This window comes from Microtus ochrogaster, chromosome 1 (genome assembly GCF_000317375.1).
Source record: "Microtus ochrogaster isolate Prairie Vole_2 chromosome 1, MicOch1.0, whole genome shotgun sequence".
Taxonomy (NCBI): Eukaryota; Metazoa; Chordata; class Mammalia; order Rodentia; family Cricetidae; genus Microtus; species Microtus ochrogaster.
Window position 1 is genome coordinate 93,592,335 of NC_022009.1, and position 15,025 is coordinate 93,607,359.

General features: G+C 37.5%; 1 protein-coding gene across 2 annotated transcripts in view; it reads left to right on the plus strand.

Moving 5' to 3' along the window:
- The window catches only part of Hspa4l (heat shock protein family A (Hsp70) member 4 like), a 49,996-nt gene that overhangs the window by 33,183 nt on the left and 1,788 nt on the right, over positions 1-15,025 (plus strand). The window contains exons 13-18 of one of the 2 annotated variants that reach the window (XM_005343928.3): positions 2,133-2,231; positions 4,607-4,744; positions 7,370-7,495; positions 7,722-7,829; positions 8,372-8,491; positions 11,663-11,824. In XM_005343928.3, the coding sequence (XP_005343985.1) occupies positions 2,133-2,231; positions 4,607-4,744; positions 7,370-7,495; positions 7,722-7,829; positions 8,372-8,491; positions 11,663-11,824 (753 nt within the window). The remainder of the gene's footprint in view (positions 1-2,132; positions 2,232-4,606; positions 4,745-7,369; positions 7,496-7,721; positions 7,830-8,371; positions 8,492-11,662; positions 11,825-15,025) is intronic. The other variant, XM_013348624.2, reaches the window with a different exon arrangement.

Here is a 15,025-nt window from a genome sequence, read left to right on the forward strand (position 1 = left end):
AGGAGGCAGAAATCCTTAATAAATAAATAAATTTTTAAAAAATTAATTAATTAACATCATAATAATGAAAAGTTCTTTCTTTAAAATAAAAATTCTGGTACAGCATTGTGATCATTTACTTGAAAGCAATTTATAATTATTTTAATTTTGTTTACTAAGTTATTTAGCTTTGCAGGATATAAAACCCTAAGCAATCACTCTACCACACTCTTTTTTTCTTTTCTTTGTTTTAATAAAGAAAGCATCTAATTGGGCTTACAGATTTAGAGGGTTAGCGTCCATGGTAGCAGAGCAAAGGCATGGTGGCATTGATAGCTGAGATCTCATCTTGATCCCCAACTAGTAGGCACAGAGCATGTTTATTTTGTTTACTATGTTTATTTTAATATTTACATTATGCTTCTCTGTGACCACAACACTGCATTTCTTACCTCTTGTCATGATGTTGGAGGTTGTAGAGTTATAAGGGAAGAATTGGAATATAAAATATAACATCCTGAGGACTTAGCTCAGAGGTGGAGCTCTTGTCCTGTGAGCATGCACAAAGCCCCGGGTCAAACTCTCAGAGGCAGAGAGATAATAATTTAGCCTGTTTTTCTCTTTGACAAAACTATGCATTTATTTATTCAAGAAAGCTAACTGTGAAATACATATTCACTCAAGTCCAGATACAGCAAAACATACAATGATTCCTACATTGTTAGCTGCTTCTTTCAAGAGGATGGTGGGGAGTGTGATGAGAAAGAGTAAACAATATATCTTGTTTAGGATTGCTTGCCAAGTGGACAGCCCATTTGATGGTTAATATCTGAGTGCTTCAGAGACATCTAAGTTTTGGTTAATGTTGGTATTTTCTACATTTAAAAATGGTAACATAAAGAGGGCATGGAGTTAGAAGTGTGGGAAGGTGGATGGGGGGATCTGGGAGGAGATGAGGTAGGGGAAACTGTATAAAAATAGTTTTCAATAAAAAATTAGAAATATTTTACCGCAGCGTAGTACTCTAATGTGTAGATGTTCCACACTTTCTTCATCCACTCTTCCATTGAAGGGCATCTAGGTTGTTTCCAGGTTCTGGCTATTACAAATAATACTGCTATGAACATAGTTGAACAAATGCTCTTGTCTTTTGCTGGGGCATCTCTTGGGTATATTCCCAGGAGTGGTATTGCTGGGTCCAGGGGTAGGTTGATCCCGAATTTCCTGAGAAACCGAAACACTGCTTTCCAAAGTGGTTGCACAAGATTGCATTCCCACCAGCAATGGATGAGGGTACCCCTTCCTCCACAGCCTCTCCAGCAAAGGCTATCATTGGAGTTTTTTATTTTAGCCATTCTGACAGGTGTAAGATGATATCTCAAAGTTGTTTTGATTTGCATTTCCTGATCTATTGGGAGCTCACCAAGGCCAGCTGGACTGTGACGGAAAAAGCATGGGATATAACTGGTCTCTCTGAACATGGCGAACAATGAGGACTGATGAGAAGCCAAGGACAATGGCATGGGGTTTTGATCCTACGTAATGTGCTGGCTTTGTGGGAGCCTAGCCAGTTTGGATGTTCACCTTCCTAAATATGGACGGAGGGGGGCGGACCTAGGACTTACCACAGGGCAGGGAACCCTGACTGCCCATTGGACTGGAGAGGGAGGGGGAGAGGAGTGGGGGGAGGGGGAGAAGGGTGGGAGGGGGGGGGGAAGGGTGGGAGGAGGGGGAGGGAAATGGGAGGCTGGGAGGAGGTGGAAACTTGTTTTTTCCTTTTCTCAATAAAAAAAAGAATTAAAAAAAATTAGAAATATGTAACTGAATTGTGTGATTGAGGCTCATCTTTTTACTGCATTTCCATCAAACTAAGATCATCTCTAATATTTTAATGTCAAGTTGTTTTAAAGCTTAATTTTATGAATCCTGACTTACTGGTTTGAGAATAGTTTTCTGTATTCTTTACAAATTTTTTGGTCAAGAAAGTGAATGAGAATCTTCAAGCTGACCTTTTCATTTATAGGCGTTAACTGTTCGTTGTTAGTATCATTTGAAAAGGAAGCTGCTTAGGTATGCACCCACATCTGAACACAGGAGTAAGGCTGTGCTTTTCACTAGAAAAGGACTGTTCCATCCATTATGTATTTTGCCAGGACAAAATGCAGGTTGACCAAGAAGAAGGAGGTCATCAAAAATGTCATGCTGAGCACACCCCAGAAGAGGAGATTGACCACACTGGAGCCAAGACAAAGGTTTGCTTTCCTGCTCTGTGATTGTGTTTGGAGCTTTTGTCAGGTTTGGATTTTGTGTCCGCTTGTCTGGGTGTGTCTGTTTTAGACAAGGTCTCCTGTGTAGTGCAGAACTGTCTCACACTTATGGTGCTCCCTCCCTCTGCAGCCTCCCAGGAGTTGAGTCACAGGCCTGCAGAACCTATCATACCCGGCTGAGATGAGATGAGATGAGATGAGATGAGATGAAATGAGATGAGATGAGATGAGATGAGGGGCGTAGCTGGTCTGTTTAGTGCATGCGTAGTTCAAACTGCAGTGCTATGGAGAAGCATAGGAAGTTTACGACCAAAATACCTACCTTTCAGAGTTGTACTTAAAAGCTTTTAAAATATAAAAACATAAGTAAAATTATCTTTTGACAGGGAAAATATGTTTTAATAACATTTCTTTTCACTAGAAATTACATAGTCTTGGAGAAAGGGAATAATTCCAAATGAATTTAAGTGATTAATGTTCTGCATTGAATTTTGGTCACATCGTAATTAAAAATTACATAATTAAAAATTCTTTGGGGAGTAGAAGACAATGTCTCCCCATTCCCTAGCCAACCTGGAATTTATTGTGTAGACTGAGCAGGCTGGCCTTAGCCTGAGATCTGCCTGCCTCTGTCTCCACCTCCACCTCTGTTTTCTAGAGTGCTGGAATTAATGACATGTGCCACCATACGCAGCTAAAATTATTTTAATGTGAGTATCTGAGCCAGCTGTGGTGGTTGGTGGTAGCAGGGAGGTGATGAGCTGATGAGCTTACATCTTATCACTTTCCATGTCTCTTGTCCTCAGATCCCATTGACTTCTTAGGCCTCCCTACCTTCATTCAAGACTCTGAAGATAATAGGGCTGGGGAGATAGTTCATTGGTTAAGAGTGCTTACTGTACTTCCAGAGGACCTGTGTTTGCTTCCTGGCAGCCATGTTCAGTGACTCACAATGGCCTGCAAATCTGCATGGGCCCAATGTCCTCTTCCTTCCATTGCAGGTACCTGCACTCACATCACAAACCTACACACAGATACACATGCATATTCATAATTAAAAATGATAAAAATGCAATTTTAGAAAATAATAATTTGAAGCTGGGCACATGCCTTTAATCCTAGCACTTGGCAGACAGAAGCAGGCAGATCTCTGTGAGTTTGAGGCAAGCCTGGTCTACAAGAGCTAGTTCCAGGACAACTAGGGCTGTTAAACAGAGAAACCTTGTCTCAAAACAATAATAATAATAAATGATAATAACAACTGATTAATTTATGTCATAGCATAGCTGTATGATTCTTTTCCTTAGAGGTTTTAAATTCTAGATTATAAAATAATTCAAAACCTGAAACCTGTTTTCTAACATTCTCATTTTACTCAGAATTGAGTTTGAAGTATACCTGGTACATCATACAGTTCTCCCATTTAGTGCACAGGTTAGTAGTGGGTTCTCACACCTGCATCATCACAATTTTAGAGATTTTTTTTTGCCCTAAAACAGTCATGTACTCATGAGCTACAACTCTCCCTTTCTCTACATTCTCCCCTTTCCAGACAGAGGCAACCATTAGCCAACTTCGTCTCTACAGACTTGCCTATTTTGGAAATTTTAGATAAAGGCCCTTGAAGCTGCCTCTTACATTAAGCATGGCTTCAGAGTTCAGCTTAGTGATGAGTTATTATTCCATCTCCAGTTATGGTCTATTAATGCATTGTATCACTGCATTCCACATTCTGATTTCCTGTTTACTAGTGATAAACATTTCCAACATAGTTTTCCTGTAAGAATGTTACTTTTGACGACTTTTCTCTGTATATTTTCATTTTCTTGGACACTCACTTAGCATTGGAATTGCTAATCATAATAGTATTTAAGTGTTTTAACATTTGAAGAACCTCTCGGCTAACTGTGTACGCATGTGTACATATATGACACAGCTCCTGTGTTGAAGTCAAAGAACAACTTGCATGTGGGTCCTAGAATCGTATTCAGGTTGTCAGGCTTAGCAGCAAGTACCCCATAAACCATTTCAATGGTTCAGCTATTTTAAAATCTGGCAACAATTACTGTAAAGTTTATAATGCCACCAACAGTTTATAAGAAATGTTCCAATTTCTCCATACCCTTACCTTATTTGTTTCCTTTGTCGTGAATTATAACCATAGTATTGTATGTGAAGTGGTTGTTCATTACAGCTTTGAATTTCCAAGTCCGTATTCCAAATGTAGAAAGGATTTAGAATTAACCAGAATAAAAAGGTTATCAGTATTAGTTTTTATGTTTGGCTTTACTCTTTTTGTTTCAATTCTAAAATTTGTTGGTTTTAGAAAATTTCACTTTTGATTTTGTTTTCTTTTCTAGTCACTTTCTTCAGACAAGCAAGACCGCATAAATCAGACTATTAAAAAAGGCAAAGTCAAGAGTATTGATCTACCCATCCAGAGTAGCCTGTACAGACAACTGACCCAAGATCTTCTCAATAGCTACATTGAAAATGAGGTATATAAGTTGGAGTTGCTGTTGAATAATTGCTAATGCATTCTGATACTATATTGAAGTCAGAAGTTGAAAGCTCAGCAGTCTGTCTGCAATTATTAAGGAATTATAACATTATCAAACTAATTAACTGTATTTGTACATAGTACTTTCATCTTAATTATATGAAAACCGGTATCTATTATAGAGAAAAACCTTTCTGAGACTGATTTCATAACCACCTCCACCTTTTTTAAAAATTGGGGTTCCTGTAGCCTCAGATTCATCATGTAATTAGGATAACCTCAAGTCCTGGCCCTCCTGCCTCTACCTCCTCCATGCTGGGATTATAAACATTTGCACCATCCAGTCCCTCCTTTATTCTCTAACAATCATAAAATAGAAACATCCCACTTTTTGTTTTGGCTTGGTTTGGATTCTTTGTGTTTCATTTTAAAGAGGTGTTGAGGCAGGATCTTTCTGTATAGCCTAGGCGGACCTGAATCTTCCTCGACCTTCTGAGTTTTGAGATCACAGGCATGTAGCATCACCACTGGCCTAGCAAACCCCTCTCTTAAGTGTGTTCAGAGTGTTGATTAATGATTTGTAAACAGTTGTCCTTTTTAACATTTTCTTAAATGCCCTTGTCTACTTTCATTTAGAGTTCCAGTCTCTTGGAAGTGATTTTTTCTTTAGCAGTAATTGTATGAAGTGATTGTATTTGTCCTCTAATTTTATACTGAAATGGTGGTTCCTAATATCTATAGACATTAGGTCAGTGTTTGAAGCATGTTGCTTTCAACTGTTTACTGTCCATCATTACATGAAGAGATTTTGATTTTTATAAGGCTTCTTTTTAAAGTACCAATGCATAATACCTATTTCTTAACAAGGATCTATTCATGCATAGTAATTCCTGAAGAACTCATATAATACTCAGAATGTATATGTTTATAGTCTAATTTTTCCAAAGGAACTACTTTAGGAAACCATAGTAGGTTTATGTACAAAATGAGACTTTCATTAATTTTTTAAATGTCTCTTTCTAAATATAGGTCATTGTATTACAGCTTGTCAAGGAATCCTTGTGTTTAGAAAACCAGGTGCTTTTAAGAGAAAATTTTGTTCAAGAATTATAATTGCATTCTTTCCTTGGTTTTGGTCATAATAGTTCTTGCTAACATCTTTTAGGTTCTCAAAATAAACATAACCCATAGGTCCTGTTAAGGACTTAGCTTACAGACAAGAAAACTGAAGTCTGTGTGCAATATGCTACCCCAGTCAGACAATAACATTCATATTTGGATTTAGGTCATCAGTTTCCAAAGCTCAGCATCACAACCACTGTTAATCTATCCCTGACCAATGGTAGTGCATCACATGTGGAGGGAAGATACTGCATGTGATAGGTCTTACTCACAGCCACTTAGGGTACCAATGTAACATGCACACAGAGTAGATGACTTTTGCTGTCCCCAGCTAGTAAATGGGGATGCTGGAATTGAAACATGTATAAATGTGTTCAAATGCTGTTACTGAAGTGTAAGTCACATACCATATAATACATTCACTCAAAGCATACAAGTCAGTGGTTAGAGGATATATTATTACTTTTTAAATACTTGTAGTTTAAAATTTGACATCTTAAAACCATTTTCAAGTATACAGTGTTAATAACTATCACATTTGGTATTATACAACCATCACGACTATTTCCAAAGCTTTCAACTGTCCCAAATGGAAATGTTGCAGCATGGAATTCAAACTTTCTACTCCTTCCTTCTCCCAGTTCTCATTGAACACTCTTCTATTTCCTGTCTCCTAAGAATCTGCCTTGTTGCCGGGTGGTTATGGCACATGCCTTTAATCCCAGCACTTGGGAGGCAGGGACAGACAGATCTCTGTGAATTTGAGGCCAGCCTTGTTTACAAGACCTAGTTCCAGGACAGGCTCCAAAAAAGCTACAGAGAAACTTTGTCTCAGAAAAAAAAAAAAAGAATCTGCCTTGTTTAGACAGCTCTCATAAATTGAAGCAGATAATACTTGTCCATTTCTGCCTAGATTGTTTTACTAGGCATGATTTTGGGGTTCACATATATATAGAACTTCCTTTCTAAGCCTCATAGTTCTGTTGTATGTGTACACTATATATCATTTATCCGTTCATCAGTTAATGGGTGTTTCCGTTTATACTTCTTGTGATAATTAATAATGGCTCACTAAATGCTAGCATACAGATCTATGAAGTGTCTAATTTCCATTCATTTGGGTATATACTCAGGAGTAGGGAACTTTCTGGCCTCAGACTCAGAGATCTGCTTCCCTTTGCCTCCCAAGTGCTGGAATTAAAGGCATATGTCACTACAACTGGTATATATATATATATATATATATATACACATATATATATATATATATATATATATATGTATATATATTTTTTTTTGAGGAACCTTCACACTGTTCCTGTGGTCCACAGCTGTAGAGTGTTTTTTTCCACCAGTTCAGTTTCTCTATAGTCTCTACAGTCCTAAGATCCTCACCTGTTGTTGTAATATGCTCCTCTTACAAGGTATGAAGTGGTGTCATAGTTTTAACTAACAGTTCTCTAATGCATATTTTTATGACAATCTGAAACTTTTTGACTAGGGGAAGATGATAATGCAGGATAAGTTAGAGAAAGAAAGAAATGATGCTAAAAACGCTGTGGAAGAATACGTCTATGATTTCAGAGACAAACTCGGCTCCGTCTACGAAAAGTTCATCACTCCAGAAGTAAGTCTGAAGCTGTAAGAACTTGAATGTTTATTTCAAAATCTTCATAAGAATTATGTTTAAAAGTATATCAAATTTGTTATTGTCAATTTTTCTTGATGGCTCTTTTTTTTAAGTTGGAGGAGGATAGTGAAAAACATTTTTTTTAAGAAAAAGGTCTGAAGAATCTGGTATTGACCTCTATTTCCAAGACATTTTAATTAGTGTCTCTTAAATGTATGACTAGGACATGAACAAACTGTCCACAGTATTGGAAGACACAGAAAATTGGCTTTATGAAGAAGGAGAAGACCAACCTAAACAAGTTTATGTGGATAAGCTTCAGGAGCTAAAGGTTAGTAAATTGCTTTAAGTAGTAGGTGAATATTAATGTTTTATAAAAATTATGATGCAAAAGCACTGGTATTCAGTTTGGTTCACCTTGCCTTTAATCTCAGCATTTGGGAGGCAGAAACTGGTGGGTCTCTGTGAGTTTGAGGCCAGCCTGGTCTACATAGGGATTTCCAAGACAGCCAGAGCTACACAGGAAGACCCTGTCTCAAAAATAAAATTTGAAACCAAGTTTTAAATTTGCAAATTCCAAATAGTCCTTATTTTCTTTTTCAAATGGTTCTAAAAGTTTTAGCACCTTGCTTTGAAAAGATTGACAGTTTGGATTAGGTTTTGGGTTTTGAAAAGAGTCAAGAGGTAACCATGAGTGAATTTTTTTAGATAAAATCAGTATTATAAAGTAGAATAAGGGCCACTGAAATACATTTTTTGTGGGAAAATAGAAAAGTCATATTTTTGTCTATCTTCTATTTATCACCCTCTAAGGGAGAAATAAATGTATCCTGTTATAATTATTCACTCTCTTTAAATGTTTCTTGTTAATAGAAGTATGGCCAGCCCATTCAAATGAAGTATGTGGAACATGAGGAGAGACCAAAAGCTTTAAACGACTTGGGAAAAAAGATTCAACTTGTCTTGAAAGTAATAGAAGCACACAGAAACAAGGTACTGGGGTGTGAGGGTAGCTGCGGAGGACGTGTGGAGAAGCCCTCAGCCCCAGAGTGCAGCTTCTCAAGAGACTGAACACACCTAAACCAAGAGTTTTTTAATGAGGAATTACTAGTAGAGGACTCCAAGACATTTAAAATCTGAGGCTTTCAGCTCTTGGATTTCCCTGAAGCCATGATTTAAGTTAATGCAGTGACAAAACCCTTTGTTTTCATGTTTGTGTTTCTTAAAAGAAAAATGTCTTCCTCGCCTCTATACTGCCAAACTATTTTTTTCTTGCCTAATTTGTTGTTAATCTCCTGTCATTCATCCATAATCTCATTTTGTTCTTTGTACACACCCAAATCTCTCTCAACCCTCATCTGTTCTGAAGCTTCAGGTAGGGTTATATATAACATGTGTCCACTTGGATGGAACAGTAAGTAAGCAGTCAAGCCTAGCAGACTGTTTAGGAAATTATTGGTTTACACCTTACAGTCTTTACTGTGTCCATTCACTTCTTCTTTGCCGCTGTTCTATTGCAGCAGACCAGTAAACACAGCTCTGTTCCAGAAAACTCAAGAGAAACAGGCCATCTTGTTGAAGTTGTTCCATGGGGTCAGGTTTACTGCTCCCCACTTACATACTGTTATCATCAGATTTGCTCATTGGTGTTAACACTGCATCCATATACAGGAGAGGGCAACACCAGGATCATTCAGGCATGGCATCATCGCAATCACTTAGATTCCTCAAGCACTTAGTAGATCTTAAGCACTGTGTGTGGGTTGTCTCACACAGTTCTCACCAGGGTATTTATATTTAGTACCCGTGAACGATAACTACTGTTGTCTCGATTCGCATATGAGAAGATCTGGATGTTTAAGCAGCTTGTTGGATTACACAGATCATAAATGATAGAAGTCAGGAGTCAAACCGAAGTAGCTGGTATCAGTGTTATACAGCCTCTCAGTATCTACAGTTTTCCAATATACAACTTAATTTTTTATTTTAAAAGATTTATGTGTGTTGTAAAAGAAAATGTATAATTTACTAGCCCAATCTGCCTGCATACTCACAAACAGAAATGTATGGATAACGGAAAAGTAAAGAATGAGGCAGATAAAATAGCAAGCATATTTCAAATCTGGTATAGTTCCTGACATGATTAGTGCTCCTCTGACCCTAGTGGTCTTCTTGGGGGTGGATTTAAGATACCATCCAAAAGAAACTAAGACTTTTCATTAGGCATGTGAGTTCTAATTATATACCAGGATGTTTTGTGGGTCCTGGACTTTAGCAAACAGAAATACTGGGCCTTTCTGGTCTCATATGCTTCAGTTGGAAAATAAAGTGCTAACAAAGGGGCTATGGAGAAAGTCAGGGGCTTTAAGGAGCTATGTCAGAGAAAAGGGCAGACCAGTGAGAGATATATACGTCATAAAAGAATTGAGGAAAGCCAGGGCTCAGAATGGATGGTAAAGAAATATTCTTGAAAACAGAAACAGAGAAGGCTTCATTAAGGCTACTGAGTCCGGTGATCTAAGGTCATACACAATGAAAGAAAAAGACCTGACTCCTGTAAGTTGCCCTCTGACCTTCAAATACAGCCTTTTCCCCAAGACACACACACACACACGCACGCACACACGCACACACACACACACACACACACGGGGGGGGGCATACAAAAGAAACATCAAAGCTGGTGCAACAAATCTGGGGAAGGGACAGATGTCTCATCACAGGCCTCATCTGGGCTGTTGTGAAAGTTTGGGGTTTACTCTGATACAGGTAGCTTGGGGTTTTCAGAACATAAAAGCAATGTGGCTTGACCTAGTTTGTGAAGATTCTAGTAGTAGACTAGCTAAGACAGAATAAAACAGTCAAGAAATGATAGGAACTCAAACCTGATAATGAAAGACCAAGAGAGATTAGAGTTTTGCACTTGTTTATAAGATACAAACGTAGCATTCCAAAAACTCCAAAGATCATTATGAATTGGCTTCATTTTTAAATATACTGACATAGGGAAACTTCAAAAAGTAGGTGGTGATGTAATGAGTTTATTAGTAGTTGTAATAGTAGGTGGTGATGTAATGAGTTTATTAGTAGTTATAATAGTAGTAGTTTTAATGGTAGTAGTAGAGATTTCAGACTTTACAAATAGCCTCAAGTAGATTAGAGTTGAGAGTTCTGGGAAAGGCTCCAGGCTCCAGATAATTTTTAAAAAGGCATGTATATTGATTAGTGCAAATAACTAGCAAGGAAAACCTAATTCATGAGGTAGTAAGAAAGTGAATAAAATGTAGCAGCCTAGAAGCCAAGTCCAATATGAAGATTGTAATTTGTTATCTTACAAAGGAAACTGGAAAAGCTTAAGAGTTTTGAAAATGGTATCCCCAAGGGGTTTAATCAGTCCTGAAGAAGCTAAGGCTTCTGAAGACAAGTGCTAGTTTAGCTAGGTTAGAACCTGTCTCAAAAATCTGAAGGAAAATAAATACAGTGAAAGAATTGTGTTTAAAAGAACTGTAACTAGCATATACAGTATTGGGTCTCATTATGGAATTTTCAAAGGTAATGAGCTGATCCTCCTTTACCCCTTCCTATTGTCCTCTTCTCTTTCCTCAACACCTCCTTTTTCCTTGTCCATCCTGCATTTTCTATGCAATCCATAATCTTTATCAGGAAATCCTCTTGCTTTATGTTATGTTGCTTCTTCTTTCTGCTCTGCTGGCTACTGATGTAAACTGTGACCACGGGGTGGTTTCCTGGATGTAGAAGCTGCAACTGTGTAGTTTGGACAGAATTTCATTGTCTTTTTTTTTTGTCAAAGATGTACCACCTAGTTTTATGGTATGTTCAGAATTTTCTTTCTCCCTCACTATATACCTCTGCACCTCCTTTCATTCTACTCTATCCTAGCTTCTCTTGCCCAGTGCAGAGCCTCTACTGATTGCTCTTCTTCAAAGCTGACCTCTTTTGGAGTCCTTTGCAAATTCATCCTGATTTTATATTATATCCTAGTCTTTTCAGCTTTCATTACCTTGTATGTTCATCTTTACATTAATATACATGAAGCATATAATAAGAACTTGAGCGTTTTAAGAAGAAATCATCAATAAGTCATTACTTAGGAAAACTCAGTTACTTGTTTTCCTTTTACAATTGTATTACTTTTTGTAATAGGATGAAAGGTATGAGCATCTGGATCATGCTGAAATGGAAAAGGTTGAGCAGTACATCAGCGAGTCCATGAACTGGCTAAACAGTAAGATGAATGCTCAAAACAAGCTAAGTCTTACTCAAGATCCTGTGGTAAAGGTCTCAGAAATAGTTGCAAGGTCAAAGGTAAGAAACTAAAATTCCCTTTTAGAAACGTGTTTGTGGTGTGTGTTAAAGGACACAATGAGTGTGTGGATACTTGTGCCATGGCTCACAAATCAGAGGACAACTTTGTGCAGGTTGATTCTTGGCTTCCACTTCTGTATGGGTTCAAGGATAGAGCTCAGATTCCCAGGCTTGTCCAGCAGTCACTCTTACCTGTTGAGCCACATCACTACCTCAAACGTCCTTTTTAATAGGTTTAGACACTAAAATAATTTTAGGGACTAAAAACTTAATGAGTATACATTGAGAAGTAATCAACTTGCAAAAGAACACAGAAGAGAAGTTTAAAGCCACGATTTGCTTTGCTGACGTCAACAATTCTAGGTTATGAGGTGTCTACGTATTTTTGCAACTTGCTAGACATTTCTGGCTTCAAGTTCCAAGAGTAATACAGAATGAAATATACCAATATGACCAACATAAATATTCAGATTCCTTGCGACCTCTAATATCTTTGTTGCAATATGTCTATCTTTGGAATGTGAAATCTTCCACTGTGACGTCCTGTTTTTAAGTTTATGTAATCTTAGATAAACTTTGATATTTAATAAACATTGACAATAAAAATTTCAAAAGCTATACAAAAACATGAAAAACATGGCACCAAAATTACGTAAAAATTTCAATAAGCGAAGACACTGGGTTGGGGGCTGACAAAGAGATGTGTATGCAGTCACTAAGAATGCAGGTGTTTTTGTCTACATCATTTGCTGTGATCACGTTTATAATCTCTGCTGTAGTTGGAAGGATGTGGAGCAGTGGGTACTCTCCTCTGACCAATTTAAATATGTACAACTTTCCTGGACATTGTGTCAGAATATATAATATACAAACATATGTAGACATTTGAAGTGAGTACATTATAACTCTTAGCCAAAATTCTCAATTCTAGAAATTACTACAAAAATTCTAGAAATTATTACTGTATATGGAATGTAACTATCAAATGTTTTATTTATAAACATTTTATAACATATTGAGTAAAAATTATTATAAAACCCTAATAAGATCAAATTTGTAGGCAGAAAACACAGCTCTCACTTCAAAATAAGGACATAATTTTATTGTGAGTGATCACGGACTATGAACACATGTACAGGTTGCACTGAGTAACATTTCATTATGGAAGTGGTCTTATGAACTTAGTTTCTTGATAACTGAGGTCTCTGTCCTGCCCAGTTCCTGGAGTCATTAAGTCCCAAAGAAATACATAGAAACATACAGAGGCCTACATTAATTATAAACTGATTGGCCTATTAGCTCAGGCTTCTTATTAACTCTTATAACTTATATTAGCCCACAATTCTTGTCTGTTAGCCACGTGGCTTTTTACGTTTTTCAGCGAGGCAGACACATCTTGCTTGCTCTGTGTCTGGCTTCTTCTCTGTCTGAGTGATGACTGCACACTGAAACTTCCCTCTTCCCAGAATTCTCGTTGCCCCACCTCTACTTCCTGTCTGGTTGTCGTGCCTATACTTCCTGCCTGGCTACTGGCCAGTCAGTGTTTATTTAAAATACAAATGATAGGGTACAGACCATTGTCCCACAGCAGTTTTTGAACAAAAGTAACTCATAAATCAAGGCATTGACCAAATCCATTTGTGGGGGCTGAAGGTAGAGATGTTATAGCAGCAGGAAAATCCCATTCCAGCTTTCAGACACTATCTGATGGCACAGTTGGCTTTGGGAATGGTGAAAGTAACTGTGCTGGTAAATTAGTCCAGCCTAAATTAAGATATCCCATAATTTTAGCTCTAGATCAACACTTCAACTCTCCACAGTCACAGCATTTTAATCAGCCAGCCAGCTTGCAGAATCTCAGTTTAGACAGGGCCTTCTTCTAGGAACCTCAGTTTACACAATGCGAGTGTGTTTGTGTGTGCACGTGCATGCATGCATGTGTGTGTGTGTGTGTGAGAGAGAGAGAGAGAGAGAAAGAGAGAGAGAGTAGTTACAAGTATTAATAGTAAAATTTACCTTGTTTGATTTTTTGTATATGACATTCCTCTTTTTTCTTAAAAGCAGGTACTATATAATTAAAGTTTTATAAAAGGGTTTTTAGCTCTATTTTGTCCAGAAGCTTGTAAGTACTTCACTGTGAATCAAATAAGATCATAAAAGCAACTTGTAACTAGACCATTCTCCCTGAGGGGTCACTCTGTGTCAAAAGATGTTAACCTAACCCCTAGGAGAATCTGGAGAAATTTTACAATTTCATTACTTGAAGTAAGGATCTTTCATTTCTTTGTAAAAAGCAAGGAAAGAGAAAATGCCTTGGGTTCATTTAAACAAAATTATTTGCATTTGCTTTTTTGGCCTATCAGGAAAACTAAAAGCAAATTGACACAAAGTCTCACCATCATGATTGCCTAAACGTGAGCTGAACAGGATGACAGTGACAGATATGTCAAAGTAAAAGGGGAAAAGTCCATGAGCCTTTAACCCTACCCAAAGAACTACAGGCTACTTAGGAAAACTGAGAGCAAGAGGAGTCTTCCCCAGGGAAAAGCCTGGTATTGGTTATCCAGCACCAAGTGGTCAGTCTTGAAAACATACAGAAGTAACATTATACAGACTGAAGAGCTTATATTTAAGAATATATATGTAAGCACATATACATATAAGCATACAGTAACAACAAAAAAGAAGCCATGAATTTTAAAGAGAGCAGGGAGGTTTTTTAGGAGCATATGGAGAGGAAAGGGAGAGAGGAAATATAATTACAATCTCAAAAAATTAAACAGTTTTAAAACACAAATTGCATAAAACTTAAAATTAAAATGCATTTGCATTTTTGTCCTTCAGCTATTTTCAAAAGGATACTGTGTACATTTACTTGGGTCTGTTTATTAAAATTTTTTCATATAGATGTTTAGAAAGTTCAATTTTTGAAATGTGTTGACATAATTCTCAAAACATCTGACCCATAAAGAATTAAAGACTGCATGCAGTAGCCAGGCTGAAGTGGCACATGCCTTTAATCCCAACACAGAGACAGCAGATCTCTGAGTTCAAAGCCAGCCTGTCTGCGGAGTGAGTTCCAGGACAGCAAGAGCTATACAGAGAAACCCTGTCCTGAAAGAACAAAATATAGGAGCTGGAGAGATGGCTCAGTGGTTTAGAGCATTGTCTGCCCTTCCAAAGGCCCTGAGTTCAATTCCC